We start from the raw sequence: 25,954 nt of genomic DNA on the forward strand, positions 1-25,954 counted from the left end.
AACAGTGTTCCGGTTTGATGTGTCCCCCCCCCCCCCCCCCCCAGTATATCCATCTGCGGCCCCCAAAGTTTGAGCGTGTTATGTTTTTTATGCTGTTAATATAGCTACTGTATCTTCATTAGCCTGACAAATCCCTGAGCGCCACACTGCGAGCCGGGGTGTGTGGCTGGGCGTGTTCAGAAGTCTATGTGCCAGAGCCGCTATGAAGCTGACATATGTGTATATATATATATATATACATCAAACCGGAAAGTGGGCCGCAACTTTGGAAATGTCTGTTCTAAGGCCGTGTCCACCATCGTTGTTTGTCATCAGACAATACACATTTATTAAACAAAAAGATTGTCCTTCTCTGAAATCAATTCTGTTCACCCAAATTCTTCTTTAATGTGCAAAACCACATCGCTGCAAGGGGAGTCAGGGGTGTCGGTAGATTCCTCTGCCACCTCATTTCTGGTAAGAGAATGGGGTCCCATCGAACACAAAGCACAGACCTCATGCATAGTCAACTGAACTCTTGTTCTCCCGTACCTTGTGATCAGGCCGTGAATCTCTGTAACGCTAATCCACCCCTGGCGGGAATGACGGAGACGGACCGCAGGGAGGGAGCTTCAATGATGTTATTAGAAACTTTTTGTGTGTTGTCGCAGGCTCAGACCCTTGTATGATTTCCCAGGACCCCACATACGCCCCTTGAGTAACTTCAGACCAGGCTTTGGGCGATTAAACATGAGTTTACTGAAAGTTTGGCTTGGCAAGCATAACAAGGCAAAATGCCCCTTCCCTAACTAACCCTACAGCCCTGTACACACGGGCCGGAATCCCGTCAGGGAAAAAAACTTTGTTTTTCCTGACGAGATTCTTGTCAAGAATCTCTTGCCGCCCGAGTGTACACACACTCAGTTCAAAAGAACCGCCGTTCTTTTGAATGGCAAGAATGCGGCGACGTCATCGCGTATGACGAGCATGCGCTCATCACATTCGATGCCGCCGCCGCCATCTTGCTGCAACCTACACTGCCCTTGGAAGCTACTGAGCAGGCGTCAAGGTCATTTCGTGCATGCGCAGGTTTCCACGGCGACAGGTAAGTATACAGACGCTCGGGTTTCTCAGCGGGAAAACACTGCCGAGAATCCCACGACGAGGAAAATAGAGAGCAGGTTCTCTATTTTTTCTCGACGAGATTCTGGGCAGTTTTCTTGATGAGAAACTTGAAATGCCTCGTACACACGCTCGGTTTTCTCGGCAGTTTTCTTGCTGGTTCTTGCCGAGAAAACCGAGCATATGTACGAGGCTTAACAGTGGCTTCCCCAGCATACCTGCACAGGTAAAGTTATTATGGTAAAGTCTATAACAGGCACAACTTGACTGGAGAAGTTTATGGCTTTGGGTGTATTCTGGAAGACTGATGCTCTACAGCCGAACTACAAATCACATCATTCTCTTGCCCTGAACCCGAGACCCTAACTACTGCATTTTAAATATCACAGGACAGGAGGACAAACCCCAAAAGCCTGTGACAGAGTAGGCAACATAGGCGTGCGCACAGGGTGTGCCTGGGCACACCTGGCACACCCTGTGCGCACACCTATGTTGCCTAATGTGTTTATTTTAGCCAGACTAGTATAGCTGCCCAGGTTAAGAGGGGAGGGGATAACTCTGCTTTGCATCCCCTGCTCAAATTTGCAGGCGTTTTGGGATCTATCCTCCTGTCCTGTGATATATAAAAGGCAGTAGTTAGGGTCTCGGGTTCGGGGCAAGAGAACGCCGGAATTGATGTGATTTGCAATGTCGTGTCATATGCCCAGGCACACCCTAATCACCCTGTGTGGCACACATTCCCCCTACTGCCCTGGCTCTCACCCCCCCCCCCTCCTCTCCTATCGGCTGTTGCTCCTGGGATGTTTTAGGAGTGGGGAAGGGGCCAGCAAATATATGGCATAGGAGGAAGGGGATGGTGCTGGTTCTGGACAGAGGAAACATTGACAGTGGACATAGTCCGGTCTTGGATAGTGCTGGTTCTGGACAGAGGAAGTATTGACGGCGGACATAGTCCGGTCTTGGATGGTACTGGTTCTGGACAGAGAAAGCATTGACGGTGGACATAGTCCGGTCTTGGATAGTGCTGGTTCTGGACAGAGGGAGCATTGACGTCGGACATAGTCCGGTCTTGGATGGTGCTGGTTCTGCACAGAGGAAACATTGACAGTGGACATAGTCCGGTCTTGGATGGTGCTGGTTCTGGACAGAGTGAGCATTGACGTCGGACATAGTCCAGTCTTGGATAGTGCTGGTTCTGGACATAGGAAGCATTGACATGGGACATAGTCCAGTCTTGGATAGTGCTGGTTCTGGACATAGGAAGCATTGACGTCGGACATTGTCCGGTCTTGGATGGTGCTGGTTCTGGACATAGGAAGCATTGACGGTGGACATAGTCCGGTCTTGGATGGTGCTGGTTCTGGACAGAGGAAACATTGACAGTGGACATAGTCCAGTCTTGGATACTGCTGGTTCTGGACAGAGGAAGCATTGATGGCGGACATAGTCCGGTGTTGGATGGTGCTGGTTCTGGACATATGAAGCATTGACGGTGGACAAAGTCCGGTCTTGGATGGTGCTGGTTCTGGACAGAGGAAGCATTGACGTCGGACATAGTCCAGTCTTGGATAGTGCTGGTTCTGGACAGAGGAAGCATTGACGGCGGACATAGTGTGGTCTTGGATGGTGCTGGTTCTGGACAGAGGAAACATTGACAGTGGACATAGTCCGGTCTTGGATAGTGCTGGTTCTGGACAGAGGAAGCATTGATGGCAGACATAGTGTGGTCTTGGATGGTGCTCGTTCTGGACAGAGGAAGCATTGACGGCGGACATAGTGTGGTCTTGGATGGTGCTGGTTCCGGACAGAGGAAACATTGACAGTGGACATAGTCCGGTCTTGGATGGTGCTGGTTCTGGACAGAGGAAGCATTGACGGCAGACATAGGAAGCATTGACGGCAGACATAGTCCGGTCTTGGATACTGCTGGTTCTGGACAGAGGAAGCATTGACGCCAGACATAGTCCTGCTTGAGGACGAGGGTTCGTCACAGGGAGTTTTCCCTCTACCCCTTGTTCTGGTGTCAACTCCAAAATTTGGAATTTCCCTTCATTTTCTGCACCAGAGAAAATGGTGACCAAGACAAACAGAGAGGGTGAATGTTCCCAGCATGGACACAGACAGCAAGAAGAAATTCACAAGGTGTAGATAGGAGGTGATGGATCTGAAATGGATTTGGTTACTCAAGGTGAAATACATTCAAACTGTGGAGGACAATGACTCTGGTTAGGCAGCTCTGTAACACAAAGGGTCCTTATGGGAACAATGGAAGGTGTAAAGAGAATAGGAGAGTCACACCAAGAGTCCAAGTATCTGTTTATTTTTATCACGGTGTTCCAAAAATTACAAATTGACAACCATTTTTCGAGGGTTATAACGGTTCCCCTCTCATCGGGCCTTGGATTGCTTGCTTAGTTGAGTACTGTTGTACAAAAAATAATCCCTAACAGAAGGTCTAACCCTTCCCCACGCTGTTGATAAGATTAAGGTTACAATCACTAGAATTAGACCCCCGTCTTGTTTCATTTCACAAAAGCTGTTACAAAATATCCCCGGTATTTCCACATGCACGTCACGAATCTTAAGCTTCGTACACACGGCCAGGAATCTCGTCGGGAAAAAAACGTTGATTTTCCTGACGTGATTCCTGGCAAGCTTTTCTTGCAAAGCCGAGTGTACACGCGGCACATTCAAAAGAACCGCCGTTCTTTTGAATGACAAGAACGCGGTGACGTCATCGACGCGACGACCATGCGCTCGTCACATTTGATGCCGTCGCTGCCATCTTGCTTCACCCTACACTAGCCTTGTAAGCTACCGCGCATGCGTCTAAAGCCCCGTACACACGGTCGGATTTTCGGCCAACCAACTTCAAAATCCGGCACTTTTCTTATTTCTCCGACCGTGTGTACGTTCCATCGGACCAACTTTTTAGGCTTCAATCGGACAAAAAGTTGGGTCTGTGAACGGACCAACTTTCTGTTCTGAAAAGTCCGATTGTGCAAAGTGCGACCGTGTGTACAGAAAACCATCGGATTTTTCAAAAAAAGCTAAATGCGCATGCCCCGAAATAAAGAGCACCCGGAAGCCAGCTGTCTAGTAAAACTAGCGTTCGTATTTGAAAATGCTCATTCGTCACGCGGCAAGTTTCGAAATCTCAAATAGCAGCGCATATTCTATTTTTCTTTAGAATGTCCTAATATGTACATCTGCTCAACTGGTGATACGGACGGATTAAAAACAAATGTATTTACTTTGGATTAGTGTATTTTCTGGATATGAATCCAGCCTTTTTTTTCTTATTTCTTTGAAATGCAAAACCAATAAATATCCCCAATTCTTTATGCTGGGCAAAGTAATAACTACCCTATTTATGTCCCTTCAATTTTAGCAAAGGGCCTGCCTACTCACAAACTTACATTTGACTTTCCACACATAATCCACAAGTTTTTAGCATCATCATTTTATTTAGCAAAAAATGGGAAAAATAATAACAGATCCAAATACAAAACAACAGGAAGGCAGCAATTGAAGAACTGGTTGAGTTGGCAAAGCCTCTGTACCCCAGGGCATACATAAATTAGGTTATAATCTCCAAACTTGGGGACCTAAGCATTAACTAAAATATAAGGAGCCCAAGAAGATTGTGGTCTCCAAAAGATGGGGAGCAGCAGCAGCAGACATATTTGTGCCCAGGCTGTGGTACTTCAACAGGCTGATATTTCAGCATACCAAACTGGCCAACACTCTCCACACTTCACACCTCATCAGCTGAAGCGTTATAATTTTTAACACTCACACCACAATACCAAAAACAATAATATCTAAAAAATAAAGATTTTATGCCATAATTCGAGCATTTTTTCTTAAGCCAAACCAAACAAAACATACTCAACTACAAATAATAGCAAAAATATGTTCAAAATCATAGATATTTAAAGATAAATTAGTATCCCCTAAAATCGGGGCTCTGAGTTGGCCACTGACCCCCATGCTGCTGTGGTGGGTTGGCTTGCTGGGGTGGGTTGGCTTGCTGGGGTGGGTGGGCTTGCTGGGGTGGGTAGGTTGGCTGGGGTGGGTAGTTTGGCTGGTGTGGCTCGGCTTGCTGGGGTGGGTGGGCTTGCTGGGGTGGGTAGGTTGGCTGGGGTGGGTAGTTTGGCTGGTGTGGCTCGGCTTGCTGGGGTGGGTGGGATTGCTGGGGTGGGTAGGTTGGCTGGGGTGGGTAGGTTGGCTGGGGTGGGTAGGTTGGCTGGTGTGGCTCGGCTTGCTGGGGTGGGTGGGATTGCTGGGGTGGGTAGGTTGGCTGGTGTGGCTCGGCTTGCTGGGGTGGGTAGGTTGGCTGGTGTGGGTAGGTTGGCTGGGGTGGGTAGGTTGGCTGGTGTGGGTAGGCAGGCTGGTGTGGGTAGGTTGGCTGGTGTGGGTAGGCTGGGTGTGCTTGGAAGCTTGTCTGTTGTTGGTAGGCCTGTTGTACATTGGCTGGAGGTGTGTGATCTATATCACAGACATGTGAAATAGGGGTTAGCTCCCGTTTCCTGGCCTTGCTAAGGAGCTGGACCATGATCCCCTCACATAGCTCCCTTTGATCGGCATCAATCTCCCGTAGTTTGTTTGCTATAAAACAGCCAAACCCTTCTGCACTATCGGGTGCTGTGGTGATGACCGATGTGGCCCTACTTAGAAAATCAGCCGTGGCATCATCCAGATGTTGCCTCTTCTTGGCCCTTTTCCTAGGAGGGTTCAGTGTAGGGATTCTACATTGTGTGGACTGTCTGCTGGGCCCAGCCTCTTCTTGGCTGGCAACGTCCTGTGTCTGAAAAAGGAGCATCATTTTATTTTCTTGCCATCATAACAACACATTAACATCATAGTCAGGGGCGTACCTAGAGCATTTTGCACCCGGGGCAGATCCAATATCTGGCCCCCCCCCCCCCCCACACGTTAAAATGTACAAACACCCCACTGTGCCCCCTGCATACCTCTGCATCCTTCAATATCATTTTGTTACTACTGTGTACCCCTCTCCACAACTGCACGTCTGGACCCCTTTACATTACCCAGCACCCTACACCTCTGGTCATGTCACCCCCCTAGCAACGCCACTGATCATAGTATATCTGAATGCACATATTTTCAGGATTACTATACCTGTGTCAAGCTGAGCTCCTCCTCCTCCTCCTCCTCCTCCTCCTCCTCCTCCTCATCCTGAGTTGGTTCAGCCTCAGTATCTGTGGCCTCTGCTGATGCGGATGCAAGTGTGGACAGATGTTTTCTTGGCTCTGTTTGGTCCTTTAAAAACATCAGGCTGCTGAAGTACCATAGCTTGGGCACATAAACATCATCTGCTGCCGCTCCCGATCTTTTTGAACACTCAATCTTCTTGAGCTCCCTCTTAAAAGTGCTCCTCAGGCCCCCAATTTTTGCTTTTATTTGGGTCTCGTTGGCCCTGGGGTACACAGTCTTTGCTTCTGCCACCAGTTCATCAATTGCTGCCTGCCTTTTATTTTTATTGGAGTAGTCTTTATTGGTGACCTGCCACAGACATGTGTGTGATCTATAGAGATCAATAAAAGCAGTGATGAATGCTTTGGAATTAAGCTTTCCACCCTTTGCTTTCGGCATTATTTGGATGAGATATCTGCAATAAAGGATACAATACGACCAATAAGTGCTTGCTGTAACTTCCTAACCTGCTTATACAATCTCTGTTTGCTCTAAGCTAAATCATGCAGTAACCACTAGTGTCCCAATGTATTCACCTACCTTCGTTCCGCGTAGACCTTCGGCTGCACGTAGAGTCGTTCCGTTAGGTTCGTGCATGCGTCCGTGACATCGAGCGCTCGTTCTTGATTTATATAGCCTACGCATGCGTGAAGCTTCGCTCTACGTGCGTCATGACGCTGGGGCGGGACCACAATCCTTTTTCTTCATGCGACATTCTGGGATGTGTGAGGGAGAATGTGATGGCGGAACCCACGAAAACGAATAGGCCCCGCAGTGGAGGCGTTTATAGAAAACACAAGGCCACCCCCATGAGCAAGGGGGAGATGGTGGAGATGGTTCGCATCTTTGAGAAGTACGATTACGATTGTAAACTTGAAAATTATGATAGGCCCAACAGCCATAAAGACTGGGTTCTGGAGAAGGTCCTCGCGGTATTGGAAGGAGATTATGGTATCCAACGAACGAAAGACCAAATCCGCAAACGATGGTCAGATTTGAAGCACAGAGAGCAAGAAAATTTAGAAGCCATTCACCGCACCATTATCAAAAGAAGTAAGTAAATGTAATTTGAGAATTATTTGTCTGTACATTATAGATGGATGAAATTTAATGATTTAGTTTTCTGGTGGGGCCTACAGAAGAAGTTAATGGAAGTTTAAAAGCAGTTCATTAAAATTGTAAAGTTTTTATTATGTCTTGGCTACTTTTGGCAAATCCTTAATATACTGTATTCTAATTTTTTCAACAGGACAAAGGCACAGAGAAAGACACCACAGGGGACAAAGGGAGGCTTCCCTTGGCCGGGCTCCAACAGGGGAGAGAACAGGGGAGACAACAGGCCCCAAATCTGCCCCAAAACGTAAGTTAATAAAAATGCTTATGTGCTTTTGCCAGTGACAGGGGTGTTTAGAGATAGGACAAACGCCATGGTGTCAGGACTGAACTTAAGGGGTACATTACACTTTATGTTAGATGCGTGGCTCATCACTGACCATTAATGACGCATTTACAGGGTAGAGATGGGTAGAGGAGAGTCCCTGGGGATCAGAGTCACACAGAGTCACGCCTGCTAGATTTCACATCATATAAACCATATTGCCATAGCAAACAAGAGTGATGGGTGCCATCTGCCTGAGTTGTTTAATGTGGCCTAGATATAGACATGTCTTCATAGTTTTTATATGACATCATACTCCTGTTCCCTAGCATAGCGTTTATTGTAATAATGCATAGTGTAGTACACTAGTGTGGCGCAAACTGGTTCACCAGGGCAAGGTTGGTGGACTTTAAAAGCAGCACATGTGATTATGTTAATATAATGTAATTTTGGCAACGATTCATAGATGATTTATTCTTTCATTTTAGAGGATTGTGAGTGTGCTCAACACCAACCTTTGCAGGATTTGGAGGATAGTGCCGGACCCAGCAAAGAGCCACCAGTCGACAGCACATCCCCAGACACCAGATATGCTGAGGGTGAAGGAGTGCAAGAAATGCAAGATGAGCCTTCGGAGGTTGTTGTTTGCCCCAGTAAGTTTTTGGAACATGTGCCTTGCAAAATCAACACCTGTTTTTTTTTTCTAGGTCCACACCACACACGCCTACACCACAATAGCAAATTATTGAGTGTATTCAAAATTTGAGCATGTAGAAGGGAGAGGTGGCAGTGGTGTTTAGGTAGATGCATTTGAAGACACATGGATATGCACCTGGCCCAAGATTTACAGAGTATTATCTGTAGTGTGTACATTCACTAGTAGTGTAGGTGTATTATGAAGATGAAAAAGGTTGTTAGGACTAATTGAGTGTCTAGGTTTAGGTAAGTATTTCAAGAAAATAGACCCCATTGTAACATTTTGGTTTATTTTGGGATTGCCTCAGTCACTTCACCATCAAACACATACTAAATTTTTGTCTTTTTCCAAGGCCACCAACTACCAGGATGCACTATTGGTCGGATCAGTGCTGATATGCTGCAGGCAATGACAGAGCTGGAAAATCTCAAGGAGGCTGCCACTGGTGTTCAGAGACGAATCCGGGATTATTACGACCTGTTAGCAAAATTTTAGTTTTTTTCTATCGTTGTTTTATAATTACAAATGTTCCCTCGTGTTCAAGGTTTTATCATGGAAATATTTGTAATTAGCCTTGTTTGCACATGCTCAGTTTGTGATAAATGAAAGAATTTGCACTAATTCTATTTGCACTACGCACATTTTGTAAATTCTGAGTTTTTTCTCCAAAAAAAAGTGTTAATGGTAGGTCATTACCACAAAATGACTATCTTTATGTGTGATTTCAGGGTCTCAGCTGAGTGTTTATCCACTCTTCTTCTCCTGGTGCCTACAAATGTCATTTTGTTATATTTTAAGGGCTTGACCTTAAAATCATACAAAAATGCACATATAGAAATGCCCAATGTATCGAGGCCAAAAGTGGAAAAACTTGTCATTCTGACCCTGGGATTGCACCAGGAGAATGAGAGTTGGTAAAGACTGTGCTAAGGGTCAGTTCACATCAGACGCAGTTCCATTCATTTTGGTGTGCATTTTTGTATGCAACAAAGATGCAGGCACAGGGTTTGACATGCACTCCATTATGGTTCCGGTTGGCTCTAGCTCACAACATGGTAGTCCGTTTCCGGTGATAAGGCTAACTACATGTTGTGAGCTACAGCCAACCACAACCCACGGGGCGCATGGAGACCACTGTGCATGCATTTTTGCCACACCCAAAAATGGAACACAGAATGAACAAAAGTGCATCTGGACAGACATTTACATTGCTAATTTTTTATTTGTTGCGTGAAGAAAGCTGAAAAAGGAAAAATTTTGATGTAAAAAAGTTTGCTATGTCTAGGGCTGAGTTTGAAAAGATGCATGTTTAGCATTTTACCCAAATAATACACAATTGTGTTATTCCTGAACTAACAATGTTTTTTGATTTTGTAAACTGCCAAAAAGTGACATTGGATTGTGCAGGATTGAACAAATATATTTTTTGAAACATTTTGTGGATTATTATTTATCTGATCACTACTACCAGTATATTTGCATATGGAAAAGGTGTGTATCAGAAACAAAAAGGCATAATAATAATACACATAGCTGTTTGTAACTTTAGAAAGGCTAATTAAACATTTGGTTGTTCTAAAATATTTAATGGTAATCACAGCAACATTTCATTAATCAGTAAAATAATAGTAATAAACAAACATAACAGCATCTTGTAAACAAATTTAATGTTTTCAAAAGGAACATCCTAAAGGTTCACAAAAAACTAAAGGACATCTTGCTGCCAAGGCACTGCCCCTCTACCCACAAAATACTCCATATATTGCTCCCGCACCAGACGGGCATTCTGGGAGGAGACAGCAGGTCGAGTTTGTTGCAGGGCTGGCATCACTGCATCTTCAGCTGGACGTCCACCTGAGGGGTCATCAGTATGCCCGGAACCTATGTAGTTAGCAGCATTCCTCCGTAGAAAATTATGGAGGATGCAGCAGCACAAAACAACATGATTTAGTTTGTATTCCGCCAAGTGAATGGCAGTCAGAAAAAGCCTAAAACGACATGACAAAATGCCAAAGGCGTTTTCAACCACCCTTCTGGCACGAGATAGTCTGTAGTTATATATCCGTTGCTCACGAGTGAGGTTCCTCATTGGAAAGGGCTTCAAAAGATGTTCCCCAAGAGCAAACGCCTCATCTGCCACAAATACAAAGTTGAGGCCCTCCACGTTGTCCTGCGCAGGTGGCAAATGTAAGGTGCCAGACGTAAGACGCTGATAAAATTCGGTATGAGCCATGACACCTCCATCAGAATGACGACCATTCATACCGACATCAACATATAAAAACTCATAATTTGCTGAAACAATAGCAAGCAGAACTATGCTGTTAAAGCCCTTATAATTATAAAAAAAAGAGCCTGAGGCCGGTGGAGGAACAATTCGGACATGTTTGCCATCAATGGCACCCCCACAGTTGGGAAAATTCCACTGATTGGCAAACTGGGCTGCAACATCCTGCCATTCCTCACGGTTTGAAGGAAACTGTGGAGTGAAGCAAAGAAAAATTAGTTAAGACTTGAGCAGAAAATATTATCAGCATTTTGAAAACATACATTATAGGGGCAAGAGACCCCTAAAATATATCAAAACATTTGTGGAATAACAATTAAGAAGCAGAGCAAATAATATGCTTCATGACTCCCTCTGGTGGCAGATTAAAAACATTTTGTGTAGATAATGTTAAATGCTTAAAGCTTGGCAAGTGGTAAGAACTCTCTCCTTTGCCATGGGACCAATATGGTGAACCAAGGAAGGATCAGGTTGCAACCGACTTGGGGTTTTGTGACTGTCACACCAGAGGGTAGACAATAACATAATATATACAAATAAGACAAAGTACTAATAAAATATTTTGGAGAAATCATGAAGTGTATCAAATGTGAAAACAAAGAAAACAACTTACCCGAATATAGTCCTTCTGCAGGACTTGAATAATGGCACAGCAAGTGTCCGGAATTATGTGTCCCAGAGCCTGGGGAGAGATCCCAGTAGTAAACTTTATGTCCTGTAGATTTCTCCCTGTCGCCAAATATCGCAAAGTGGCTATGAGCCGTTGCTCTGCAGGAATAGCAGGCCTCATACAGGTGTCCTTCTTGCTAATATATGGGGACAGCAAGTTTAGAAGACGCTGGAAGCAGGCATCGGACATCCAAAGATAGTTCCGAAAATCATTCGGATTATTTTCCTGCAGCTCCCTCAGCAATGCCATATGTGAAAATTGGTCCCGATGAAGCAACCAATTTTTGGTCCAAACAGTCCTCCTCTTCCTGGTCCTGGTCCGGGCTTGAGCAATAGCCAGAACTCCAAGACCATAAATAGCCCGTTCTCTCGCTGGATTCCGCAACATCTCGTTATCGAGCGAACGCACGCAAAGTAACGAGCAAAAAGGCACGAAAATGGAAATCGGGAAAGCACTCACACGAAACGTAAACTAACTATATAGTAGCTGATGGAACGCAACGCGGGACGTACGAAACTTGAACTTCCTCTTTGAATCGCGTGGCCGTACGTTAAAACGTCACTACGTTCGTGTTGGTTGAGGAAAAAGTCCGAGTGTGTGTATGCTATGGGTGTGATCGGACAAATCAATTAAGTCAAAAATCCAAGGGAAATTTTGTTGGATGTCCGACCGTGTGTACGAGCCTTAAGTGTCATCAAGCATGCGCAGGTTTGCAGGAGGACAGGTAAGCTTGTAGCCGCATACACACACAGAGGGCCAGATTCAGAAAGAGATACGCCGTCGTATCTCTGATTGCGCTCGGTCATATCTATGCGACTGATTCATAGAATCAGGTTACGCATAGATATCCCTAAGATCCGACAGGTGAAGTGTCTTACACCGTCGGATCTTAGGCTGCATATTTACGTTGGCCGCTAGGTGGCGCTTCCGTATGTTTTACGCAAGGAATATGCAAATTAGGATTTACGCCGATTCAGAAACGAACGACCGCCCGGCGTTTTTTTTTTCCGACGTTTGCGTTCGGCTTTTTCTGTCGTAAAGTTACCCCTGCTATATGAGGGGTATGTGCGGTGTATCCTATGTTAAGTATCCCGCGTCGAATTTTGAAAATTTTACATTGTTTGGGTAAGTCGTTCGCGAATACGGCTGGACGTAATTTACGTTCACGTCGAAACCAATGACGTCCTTGCGACGTCATTTAGAGCAATGCACACTGGGAGATTTTACGGACGGCGCATGCGCCGTTAAAAAAAAACGTAAAAAACGCGGGGTCAACACAAATTTAAATACTACACGCCCCCAACATCCCCATTTGAATTACGCGGCCTTAAGCCGCAACACATACGTTACGCCGCCGTAAATATGGGCACAAGTTCTTTCTGAATACAGAACTAAGCGCCCAAAGTTACAGCGGCGTAACGTATCGGAGATACGTTATGCCGGCCGGACAGATACGCTCAGGTATCTAAATCCGGCCCATAGTTTTCTTGTCGGGAAACAGGCCGACGAGAATCCCGACGAGAAAATAGAGGGCAGGTTGGTTTTTTCGGCAAGAAAACTGCTGGCAGAGCTTTTTGCAGAGAAAACGGTCATGTGTATGTTTTCTCGTCGAGATTCTCTGCAATTTTCTCGACGAGAAAACATACACATGACCGGCTTTCTTGGCAAAAAGCTCTGCCAGCAGTTTTCTTGCCGAGAAAACCGGCCGTGTGTACGAGGCTTTAAACCTCTTAAGGTTTTACACATTTTAGATTTTTGCACATTTTGCTTTGACTTAATTTACTGAGCGACTTAATAAGCCTGTTTCGAATCTGCTTGGTTCTAATGCCATAAATTAAGGGGTTAATTACGGGAGGCAGTAGGAGGTAAACATTTCCAAAAAGGATATGAATGTTCGGGGCTGAGTGACTTGGATACCGGTGCACCACAGAAAGGCCAATGAGGGGGATGTAGTAGATAAGGACGGCACATATATGGGCGGCACAGGTACTGATGGCCTTCAGACTGGCCTTGGCCAGCAGACCCACCGCCGTCTTTATGATCAGCATGTAAGAAATGGAGATAAACAGGGAGTCCATGCCCATGGTATAGAGGATGATAAAGAGGCCATAGATGATGTTGACTTTGATGTCAACGCAGGACAACTTCATGGCTTCTTGGTGGAGGCAGTAAGAATGCGTCAGCAAATTTCTCTGAAACAAGGGAATCCTCTTGATAAGCAATGGGAAAGGGGTTAGCCCAGCTGCCCCTCTTATTAATATAACCAAGGAGAACTTTGTGATGCTTTGCTTAGTTAAAATGGAAGAATATCGAAGAGGGTGGCTAATGGACACATATCGGTCTACAGCCATGGCCATCAGTATCCCAGAATCCAGGGTGGACAGGAAAGGGATGAAGAAGATTTGAGTCAGACACATGTTGAAGGTGATCTGCCGCTGGTTAAACCAGAAGATCCCCACCATCCGAGGCATGACAGTGGTGGCTATTAAGATATCCACAATGGCTAGAAGAAAAAGGAAGATGTACATGGGTCCATGAAGCTCCTGGTCCACCCTAATGATGTAGAGAATAGTAGAATTCCCCAGGACAGCCATGACATACATTACGGCAATGAGAAAACCAAGCCAGAAATTATAGTTATCCAAGTTCGGAATACCGCTGAGGGTGAATTCATTGATATCGCGGCACGGCGTGTGGTTGGTCTCCGCCATGTCTTGTAGATGGTCATCAAAGCTGCATCTTGTCCTGTAACAGGAGTGGAACACATTAGGCACACGATAAGACATTTCTGACCCTAACACTATCTTCTTCAAGAAGATTCATTCAAAAGAAGGTAACATGGACTTCAGAGGCACATCTGTAGCGCTAAAATACAAAATAAACTTTTATTAATCTTTAAAATTCACATTATTGACATGACATGAAAAAAACAAAACGTGGCGTTTGGTCTAAACCAGGGGTCTCCAAACTATGGCCCTCCAGTTGTTCAGGAACTACAATTCCCATCATGCCAAGTCATGTCTATGAATGTCAAAGTTTTACAATGCCTCATGGGATGTGTAGTTCCACAACAGCTAGAGGGCTCCCCGGTCTAAACGACGCTCACTCACACCACCTAACACAACCAACTATTACCACAGTGGAACAGATCGATCAATAATGATTCAAAAATGAGATGGTGTCAAATGGAAGGAGCAGCTGGTTGGTGGTAGAGACGTAGTGAAGAAAACTCGACATGTTTCGTGCCCTGAAGCGCTTCTTCAGGAGCTTGCAGTGGTGCATTATATACAAAACAATATACACAGGCAAACCTGGCGGAATCATCCACCAATCAGCGTTTTTTCATGCCTTAAGCAATATAGGGCTGGAAAGGTCCTTATAACTTGTGTGGGACGGGGGTAATAACCATATCATCAACAGCCAAACTAGGGAACTTTGAATCAGGCACTAGTACCATACACATAGAAAGGGGAAGCCCAATATGGCTATTCCTATGTACAGTCCACTTTAAGTGTAGGGGGCCAGTAGAGCTCCAACAGTGTTAAGGCCAGAGCCAGTAAATGTAACGAAGACCCACCGTCCATATCTCTCCAGACAGGGTGGAGCTCTACTGGCCCCCAGAGTGGACTTTACATAGGAATAGTCATATTGGGCTTTCCCTTTCCAAAGACCTTTATAAGGACCTTTCGAACTCTATATTGCTTAAGGCATGGGAAACTGCTGATTGGTGGATGATCCCGCCAGGTTTGCCTGCGTATATTGTTTTGTATATTATGCACCACTGCAAGCTCCTGAAGAAGCACTTAACCCCTTGCCGACCGCTGCACAACTATATACGTTGGCAGAATGGCACGGCTGGCCATATCCACGTATATATATGTCGCCTTTAAGATGTCCATACCTACCAGTATACACAACGCCATCTTGTGGTCATACATTGACATTTTCTTTTCTTTGAGAAGATGTCTGACTTGGGATTAAACAAATACATTGTAATGACCACAAAGCCATCCATTATTAAAGTGGAGTTCCACCCAAAAATTTAAATTCCGCTGTTTGGAATCCCCCCCCCCCCCCCTCCGGTGTCACATTTGGCACCTTTCAGAGGGGAGCAGATACCTGTGTAATGCAGGTATTTTCTACCATATAAGAAATGCAAAAGATTTAAAGGGTTAGTCCAATAGGAAGTGATATTTCGGTAGGCGGAATCACCCAATTTTTTCTTATATCTATACAGGACTATAAAGATACAAGAAATTACTTCAAGTTACAAATTGAGCAATCTATATGAAACTCTACTCCTGGGGCGAACTCCTGTATAAAGAATGTCTCACTTACCCCTCCCGGGATCCGGTGCTGGGTCTTCGCCCTGAGACCACAGCCAACCAAGAGACATCTCTCCTGACTGGCCTTGCCAAACACGATTAGCAGCCTACAAGTACATATATGACTCAGTAGAAGATCTGAGGTAGTCAATACAAGACCCAGGGCACTCAATACAAGACCCGGGGTAATCAATACAAGACCCGGGGTATTTAAGTGGTGCAGCACAGTGGTGCAGTGAGTAGCACTTTCGCCTAGCAGCAAAAGGGTCGCTGGTTCGAATCCCGACCATGACACCATCTGCCTGGAGTTTGCATGTTCTCCCTGTGCATGCGTGGGTTTCCTCCAGGTACTCCGGTTTCCTCCCACACTCCAAAGACATGCTGGTAGGTAAATTGGATCTTGTCCAAATTGGCCCAGTATATATATGTTTATCTGTGTGTATGACTGTGTGTCCCAAGCGTGTCACGATCCTACGGGGTAAAATGACCGCACCAGCCAAGCAGACTCTGGCTGGAAAAAGCGCCCAGAGGCGATTCAGTTCGCATGAGTTGCGCTACACAAGACATTCATTCATTCATTCAATACAAGACCCGGGCGCTCAATACAAGACCCGGGGTATTCAATACAAGACCCGGGGGACTCAAAACAAGACCCAGGGTACTCAATATAAGACCCGGGGCACTCAATACAAGACCCGGGGCACTCAATACAAGACCTGGGGCACTCAATAGAAGACCCGGGGTACAAGAATTAGACCACTTAGTAGAAGACCTGTGGCACTCAGCACAAGGCCCGGGACAGTCATTAGAAGTCATTAGGTACTCAGTAGAAGTCCAGAGGCACACAATACAACTCCAGGGCACAGACTACAATTGAAGGGCACTCCGTATAAGACCTGGGGTACTCAGTACACAACTCTGGCCACTTAGTAGAAGACCTGAGCCACCCAGTTTTAGACCCGTTGTATACAATACAAGACCCGGGGTACACAGTACAAGAATTAGGCCACTTAGTAGAAGACCTGAGCCACCCAGTTTTAGACCTGTTGTATACAATACAAGACCCGGGGTACTCAGTACAAGAATTAGGCCACTTAGTAGAAGACCTGTGGCACTCAGCACAAGGCCAGAGACACTCATTACAAGCCATTAGGTACGCCGTACAAGACCTAAGGCACTTAGAAGACCTGAGCCACCCAGTTTTAGACCCGGGGTACTCAATACAAGACCTTGGGTACTCAATACAAGATGCAGGGCACTCAGAACAAGACCTGACACACTTAGTAGATGACCTGAACATTCATACTTTGAATGTTCTATGAGGAGGGAACATGTCATTTGGATAGAGGAAGGCCAGTGGATGTAGTTAGGTGGATTCAGAAAGACTTAGGCTGGCGTATCGGTAGATACGCCAGCCTAAGTCTGAATTTGCGCCGGCGCTAATTTAAGCGTATTCTGGTAACCAGATACGCTTAAATTAGGCTCAGATACGAGCGGCGCAAGTGTCTTACACCGTCGTATCCTAAAGTGTAATTTTTACGCTGTCCGCTAGGTGGCGATTCCATTGCGGTCGGCGTAGAATATGTAAATCAATAGATACGCCTATTCACGAACGTACGCCCGGCCGACGCAGTACAGATACGCCGTTTACGTAACGCATTATCAGGCTAAAGTTATTCCATCAAATAGCTGGAATAGTAATGTTAAGTATGGCCGCCGTTCCCTCGTCGAAATTTAAACATTTTACGTCGTTTGCGTAAGTCGTCCGTGAATAGGGATTTACGTCATTTACGTCCACGTCGAAATCAATAGGACCATGCGGCATACTTTTCCGCAATGCATACTGGGATATGTAGGCGGACGGCGCATGCGCCGTTCGTAAAATACGTCAATCACATCAGGTCAAGCCCCATTAACATAAAACACGCCCCCTTAGCTAAATTTGAATTAGGCGCCATTACGCCCGCCCGATTTACGTTACGCCGCCGTAACTTAGCAGGCAAGTACTTTGTGAATCATGTACTTGCCTCGCTACTTACGGCGGCATAGTGTAAACACGATACGCTATGCCACCGCAAAGTTAGGAGGCCCTCTCTGAATCTAGCTATATATTACCAAAAGTATTGGGACGTCTGCCTTTACACACACATGAACTTTAATGGCACCCCCGTCTTAGTCCGTAGGGTTCAATATTGAGTTGGCCCCGCCCTTTGCAGCTATAACAGCTTCACCTCTTCTGGGAAGGCCGTCCACAAGGTTTAGAAGTGTGTCTATGGGAATGTTTGACCGTTCTTCCAGAAGAGTATTTATGAGGTCAGGCACATGTTGGATGAGAAGGCCTGGCTCGCAGTCTCGCAGTCTCCACTCAAAGATGTTTTATCGGGTTGAGGTCAGGACTCTGTGCAGGCCAGTCAAGTTCCTCCACCCCAAACTCACTCGTCTTTGTCTTTATGGACCTTGCTTTGTTATTTCCCATCACCTGTGTCAGTTATCTCCTCTCACCGGTGTCAGTTATCTCCTCTCACCGGTGTCAGTTATCTCCTCTCACCGGTGTCAGTTATCTCCTCTCACCGCTGTCAGTTATCTCCTCTCACCTGTGTCAGTTATCTCCTCTCACCGGTGTCAGTCATCTCCCCTCACCTGTGTCACTCATCTCTTCTCACCTGTGTCAGTTTTCTCCTCTCACCGGTGTCAGTTATCTCCTCTCACCAGTGTCAGTTATCTCCTCTCACCGGTGTCAGTTATCTCCTCTCACCGGTGTCAGTTATCTCCCCTCACCTGTGTCAGTTATCTCCCCTCACCTGTGTCAGTTATCTCCCCTCACCTGTGTCAGCTATCTCCTCTTAGGCTGGGTTCACACTACTACACTACTTTCATCCTACTTTGCTCTGTGTTCAATGTTTCCCTATGAGAGCGTCTTGTAGCGTCCTACACAAGTCGGTCCGACTTTGAAAATGCTCCCTGTACTACTTTTGGTCCTACATTGATCCTACTTCAGGCCCATTGAATATCATTGAAGTCGGACCAAAGTAGTATCCTGTTCATGAAAGTAGGATGGATGTAGGACCAATGTAGGATAAATGTAGGACCAATGTAGCAGAGCAAAGTAGGATGAAAGTAGTGTAGTAGTGTGAACCCAGCCTTTCCTGTGTCAGTCATCTCCTCTCACCGGTGTCAGTTATCTTCCCTCACCTGTGTCAGTTATCTCCCCTCACCTGTGTCAGATATCTCCTCTCACCTGTGTCAGTTATCTCCTCTCACCTGTCAGTTATCTCCTCTCACCGGTGTCAGTTATCTCCTCTCACCGTTGTCAGTTATCTCCTCTCACCGGTGTCAGTTATCTTCCCTCACCTGTGTCAGTTATCTCCCCTCACCTGTGTCAGATATCTCTTCTCACCTGTGTCAGTTATCTCCTCTCACCTGTCAGTTATCTCCTCTCACCGGTGTCAGTTATCTCCTCTCACCGTTGTCAGTTATCTCCTCTCACCTGTGTCAGTTATCTCCTCTCACCTGTCAGTTATCTCCTCTCACCGGTGTCAGTTATCTCCTCTCACCGTTGTCAGTTATCTCCTCTCACCTGTGTCAGTTATCTTCCCTCACCTGTGTCAGTTATCTCCCCTCACCTGTGTCAGTTATCTCCCCTCACCTGTGTCAGTTATCTCCCCTCACATCTGTCAGTTATCTCCACTCACCTGTGTCAGTTATCTCCCCTCACCTGTGTCAGCTATCTCCTCTCACCTGTCAGTTATCTCCTCTCACTAGTGTCAGTCATCTCCTCTCACCTGTGTCAGTCATCTCCTCTCACCTGTGTCAGTCATCTCCTCTCACCTGTGTCAGTTATCTCCTCTCACCGCTGTCAGTTATCTCCACTCACCTGTGTCAGTCATCTCTTCTCACCGGTGTCAGTCATCTCCTCTCACCGGTGTCAGTTATCTCCTCTCACCTGTGTCAGTCATCTCCTCTCACCTGTGTCAGTCATCTCCTCTCACCTGTGTCAGTTATCTCCTCTCACCTGTGTCAGTTATCTTCACTCACCTGTGTCAGTCATCTCCTCTCACCTGTGTCAGTTATCTCCTCTCTCCTGTGTCAGTTATCTCCTCTCACCTGTGTCAGTTATCCTCACTCACCTGTGTCAGTCATCTCCTCTCACCTGTGTCAGTTATCTCCTCTCTCCTGTGTCAGTTATTTCCCCTCACCTGTGTCAGCTATCTTCCCTCACCTGTCAGTTATCTCCTCTCACTTGTGTCAGTTATCTCCCCTCACCTGTGTCAGCTATCTCCTTTCATCTGTGTCAGTCATCTCCTCTCACCTGTGTCAGTTATCTCCCCTCACCAGTGTCAGTTATCTCCACTCACCTGTGTCAGTCATCTCTTCTCACCTGTGTCAGTTTTCTCCTCTCACCTGTGTCAGTTATCTCCTCTCCCCTGTGTCAGTCATCTCCTCTCATCGGTGTCCGTTATCTCCTCTCACCTGTGTCAGTCATCTCCTCTCACCGGTGTCAGTTATCTCCTTCTCACCTGTGTCAGTTATCTCCTTCCACCTGTGTCAGTTATCTCCTCTCACCTGTGTCAATTATCTCCCCTCACCTGTGTCAGTTATATCCTTTCACCTGTGTTAGTTATCTCCTCTCACCTGTGTCAGTTATATCCTTTCACCTGTGTCAGTCATCTCTTCTCACCTGTGTCAGTCATCTCTTCTCACCTGTGTCAGTCATCTCTTCTCACCTGTGTCAGTTATCTCCTTCTCACCTGTGTCAGTTATCTCCTTCTCACCTGTGTCAGTTATCTCCTTCCACCTGTGTCAGCAGTACCAGTGCAGTCTCTCCATTCTCTGGCAGGTTTGGGATCTCCTCATTGATGGAACATTTATAGGGAATGTCGGGATCCCAGAAGATCTCCGGTTGTTGATGTCACCTGTGCGGAGATCAGGGAACTCTTGGCTCTCTTGTTTATTATTAAACTTTATTGTCTCCGGGACCTGAACAAACTCTTAGGACCTAAAGTCTAATAATAAACACTTCCGGTCCCAGGAGTGTCCACACAACAAAGACAAAGAAGAATCACAAAACAACTAAAATAAAAACTTACACCGCAAAGACAGACATAGAACATCGGATCTCCAGTACATGCGGCCTGTAGTTGCCTTAGCCTTCTAGGCCAGGGATAGGCAACCTTCTGAGCACAGTGTGCCAAAAAATATTTTCAATTTGTCACTCTCAATATTGAGAGTGACAATTTTATAACCAAAACTTCACACTCCAAATCACAAAAAGGATTCTTTATAAAGTAAATACTGTAAACTACTTGAGTAGTAGTGAGAAATTAACATCTTGCACCTTCACACCTCAGAACAGCCCCAATTCCTGCAACTCCACACTTCAGATCACTGTCCCCCCTGCTCACCTGTCCCACCACTGTATCTCCTGCTCATCTGTCCCACCACTGTACCTCCTGCACATCTGTCCCACCACTGTACCTCCTGCACATCTGTCCCATACCTGTGCCACCCTGCTCATCTGCCCTGCCACTGTACCTCCTGCACATCTGTCCCACCACTGTAACCCCTGCTCACCTGTCCCACCTCTGTACCTCCTGCTCATCTGTCTCACCAATGTACCTCCTGCACATCAGTTCCACCACTGTACCCCCTGCTCATCTGCCCCGCCACTGTACCCCCTGCACATCTCTCCCACCACAGTAACCCCCTGCACACCTGTCCCACCACTGTAACCCCCTGCACATCTGTCCCACCACTGTAACCCCTTTCACCACTGTACCCCCTGGTGCAGTGTTTTACGCCCGGCGTATTACGAACTGCGCATGAGCCGTGACGTTACCGTGACGTGGACGCATGCACAGCACACCTCTGCGCCTGCTCACAACCACGCCGGCACAACCGCCTAAGATACACCGGCCCACCGCGTACGCAAGAACATAAGTATGCCCAGCCAGACGCACGTCCAGCTCAAAAGTACGCCCGCTTGTGTTCCCTGGTGCAGACGTGCTTTTGTGATCTGAGACAACATGTCAGATAGTGAGTTTGACAGGGAGAAGAGGAAGAAGAATTTCTCTGTGGATGAGAGGGCCTGACCTCTGCCATATCAAAATATGACACCTACCTCCATGGCGCACAGAGCGGGAGGACCAGCAAGGCCAGGAAGATAGATATCCTTCAGAAGGTGACCCTGGAGATAAACACCCTTGGCCATGAAACCAGGACCTGGAAGGAGGTCCAAAAAAAGATCAATGACATGCGTCGGCGGGTCAGGGAGAAGCTGGCCAAAATGACAAGGCATCTCAGGGTCACAGGAGGCGGCTCAGCTATGTCTATCAAGCTGACAGCTAAGGAGGAGGTGATCGCCAGCTGCCTGGAGCAGGAGCAGGTGGAGGGCCTGGAGGGCATTGACTCCAGCGAACAGGACTTGAGGAGAGGTAAGTGTGTTTCATCCCCCATCCAGTGTGGAGCATATGTGAGGGGGTGCAAGGGAACATGTGACAAGTGTGTGGGTCCACCAACATGTGAATGCTGTATGTCATCCACAGATGAGAGAAGCCCGGAGCATGGAAAGAAGTGAAATAGGCAGAGGGCGGGCATGACCAGCGTGCTTGGGACACAGGGGGTTAACTAGGCGGTGAGGAGAGGGGGGTAGGCGGTGCTAGAGTAGTTTCCCGGGCTCTGGGAGTTTATTTAAGGGAGGGGCGGAGCTACGGAGCTTAGCAGCGTGGAGGGAGACAGTAGAAGGAGGCAGATTTTTTACTCTGCGCCTTCAATTAGCAGCAATGGCACAGGTGGATCTTTTATTAGCGAGGCTTAGGGCCAGGGCGGCAGAGAGAGGTCCGGAGTGGCTGGAGTGCCAGATAGGGGGGCTCATTGAAGACCAAGCGGGGGGGTCGCAGGAACCGTCGTCTCGCGCGAGGCAATCGCGGCCGCCGGTGCGCTACTCGCCCGAGATATCGGGGCGATTGAGGAGAGCAGCCAGGAGCCCAGCAGATGACCCGTCGCCCCCGCCGGCTAAGCGGTCGCAGCTGGCGGCCGGGGGGGAGTCCGGACGGTACCCTCGCACGCGGAGGAGCTCGGGAGGCGGGGCCTACAGCCGGGATGGCGCCCGGTCCTCACCGGGAAGAGGGAGACAGGAGCAGAGGCCAGCAACACCCAGCGCTAGTGTGGGTTCCAGTGGAGAGGCCCGGCGAGGGAATAGTGGGGCCAGGAACAGCGGGCTGTCCAGCCACACGGCAGCTGCATCAGGGGGTCGGGGGCAGCAAGCCCAGGACAGTGTGGAGGAACAGCAGGCGGCTAGGCCGCAGAACACGGGGGGGAGGGGGGGCCAAGCCAAAAAGAAGACTGCAGAAGTGCGATCCAGGCGTCCCCTGGGGTCTGCGGCTCCCAGATCAGCTTCGCCTGGGGGGCCACAAGTGCCGTGCGGTGCAGCAGAAGACCGATCGGAGGGCGAGGTGTCCGAAGACGAGGAGGAGGACGTGAGACAACCACCGGTGGATGTAGCGGCAGCGGCTGGTGGTGCGGTTCCCAGGCAGCCAGGTAAGACTACCTCCTTACCTACTCTTGATTTCACTAATGCTTTGTGTACCTTATTGGGGGTGGGGGGGGTTAACCCGGGGGCTGCTGGTGCGGTTGCACGGGGACCGGTGGCGCCTGGGGCTGCGGGGGCGGTTCCCGCCGCTCCGGGGGTCCCGGACCAGATGCAGGACCTGCTGGGGGGTCTGCGGGACCTGTTACAGCGTTTTGCTGGGGGTCCTGCGGTGCCGCCGCAGGTCGCACCATGGGTGGGGGGGGCTGGGGAAAATGGGGGGGCAGCGGCTGCTCCTGCGGCGGTGGTGGTCGCCCCCCTCGTCAGCGCGGCAGCGGCTGTTCCGGCAGGCAGTGAGGCGGGGGACACCACAAAAGATAAAACAGCGGCTACCAGAGCAGATATAGTTAGGATTGCAGATGCAGCAAAATGTGAGGTATATGTGTGTTTTGAGGGTCCCCTAGGTTCGCATCTGAAGCCGGAATTGAGGGAGAAAATCGTGAAGGGTGAGTATGTGGAGATTTTTTCCTTGCTTCCTCTTGAGAAATTTAATTTAGATAGGGTTAAGCCCGATGATTCAAAAAAAGAGGACGAGGAGAAGAGGCGTTACCGCCTCATCCCTCGCACCTTTGGAAATTGGCTGCAGGCCTATGCAATACTGGCCAGTGTTATTGGCGATAAGAAGCCAGAACACTGTGCAGCATTGTTTTGTTACATGGATGCGATCGGGGAAGCGCACCGGGTTTATGGGGGTACGGGGTGGCTGCGTTACGACGAGCAATTTCGGCAGCGTATGGCGGTACGGCCGTCCATCAGGTGGGACCACAAGGACATCACCTTGTGGATGCGACTTATGTCTGCGACGCGGGCACCGGGTCAGTTTTTTCAGGGGGGGGCCGGGGGGGCCGCAGCCTCGGGACCGTCGGCCGGAAAAAAGTGGGGAGTTTGCTGGCAGTTTAACGAGGGGTCCTGCAAGTTTGGAGGATCTTGTCGTTTCAAACACGAGTGCTCGGGTTGCGGGGGTAACCACCCTCTGTCCAAGTGCTTTAAGCGTAGCAAGCGGGGTGGCGAGTCTGCGGGAAAGGGGGGTGACGCCGGTGAAAGTGGAAAGGATGCTTCCTTTTCTAGGTAGGTATCCAGACATCGCGGCCGCGCAATTGCTAACTTCGGGTTTTACGGAGGGGTTTCGCATACCGTGTACATTGTCAACAGCGCCTCCGCTGGCAAGGAATTTGCGATCCGCGTTGGAACACCCGGAGGTAGTTACGGAAAAATTGAGAAAGGAGGTGTTGCTGGGGCGGATGGGGGGGCCATTTAAGGAACAACCGATACGGGATTTGGTGGTTTCTCCACTGGGGGTGGTACCCAAGAAGGAACCCAACAAATTCCGCCTCATTCACCACCTCTCTTTTCCAAAAGGGGGGTCGGTGAACGATGCCATTGACCCGGAAGCATGTACGGTGTCTTACACGTCATTTGATGCGGCGGTGAGCTGGGTGCGGAGGTATGGAAAAGGGGCACTTATGGCAAAATCGGACATCGAAGCCGCTTTCCGATTGTTGCCGGTACACCCAGACAGTTTTCGCCTGTTGGGCTGCCGGTGGCAGGAGGAATTTTATGTGGATCGGTGTCTGCCCATGGGTTGCTCCATTTCATGTGCGTTTTTTGAAACGTTCAGTTCCTTCTTGGAATGGGTGGTCCGGGATGTGGCTAGGGTGGACTCTGTGGTCCACTATTTGGATGACTTCTTGTGCGTGGGACCCCCTTCCTCCAGAGTGTGTGCGATTCTATTGGCAACATTGCAGCACATTGCAGGAAGATTTGGGGTCCCCTTGGCGGCGGACAAGACGGAAGGCCCTACTACGGAGCTCAGTTTTCTGGGGATTGTGATCGATTCCCAGGCAATGGAGTGCCGGTTGCCGCCGGACAAGGTGGAGAATCTTAGGCTGGTGATTCGGGATTTTCTGGGGCGCAACAAGGTCACACTAAGGGAATTGCAATCATTACTGGGAAAATTCAATTTTGCGTGTCGGATCATACCCATGGGGAGGGTGTTTTGCCGACGGCTGTCGGCAGCCACCGCAGGGGCGAAATCGCCTAGGCATTTCATAAGATTGACCAGGGAACTGAAGGAGGACCTGAGAGTATGGCACACGTTTCTGGAAACATTTAATGGGCGGTCGGTTTGGATGGAGGGGCCTGTTAGTAACTTCGACTTGGACTTAGTCACGGACGCGGCTGGGTCGACGGGGTACGGGGCCTTTTTTCTGGGCCGTTGGAGTGCGGAACCTTGGCCTGATTCATGGAAGGAGGCGGGTTTCCTCAAGAACTTGGTACTGCTGGAGTTGTTTCCAGTGGTTCTGGCAATGGAATTGTGGGGGGAAGAGTGGAAAAATTTGAAGGTGAGGCTAAATTGCGACAATATGGGGGTAGTGCAGGTCATCAACCGGATCTCCGCTTCCTCACTGCCGGTGGTCCGGTTGCTGAGACATTTGGTACTACGGTGTCTGCAGTTTAATGTCTTTCTATATGCGGTGCACATACCGGGGGTAGACAACACGCTCGCTGACTCTCTGTCTCGTTTTCAGTGGGGCAGGTTCAGGGAGTTGGCTCCTACGGCAGAGCGGACCGGGGTGCCTTGCCCGGCGTGGCTTTGGGACACTGTTTTGGACTTGCCGCGCGTTGGATCCAACGGTCGGTGAGAGGGGCGACGTGGACGGCGTACTCCAGAGTCTGGGTGGAATGGTTCGA

At 48.1% G+C, this 25,954-nt stretch overlaps 1 protein-coding gene across 1 annotated transcript; it reads right to left on the minus strand.

Annotated features, from left to right (window-relative positions):
- Positions 1 to 13,083: 13,083 nt before the first annotated feature.
- On the minus strand, positions 13,084 to 14,139 carry LOC120921589 (olfactory receptor 51E1-like). The gene has a single exon (XM_040334093.1). It carries the CDS (start codon positions 14,137 to 14,139, stop codon positions 13,084 to 13,086), a length of 1,056 nt encoding a protein of 351 aa, XP_040190027.1.
- Between the last annotated feature and the right edge of the window lie 11,815 nt (positions 14,140 to 25,954).

The sequence above is a fragment of the Rana temporaria genome (assembly GCF_905171775.1).
Source record: "Rana temporaria chromosome 2 unlocalized genomic scaffold, aRanTem1.1 chr2g, whole genome shotgun sequence".
NCBI lineage: Eukaryota > Metazoa > Chordata > Amphibia > Anura > Ranidae > Rana > Rana temporaria.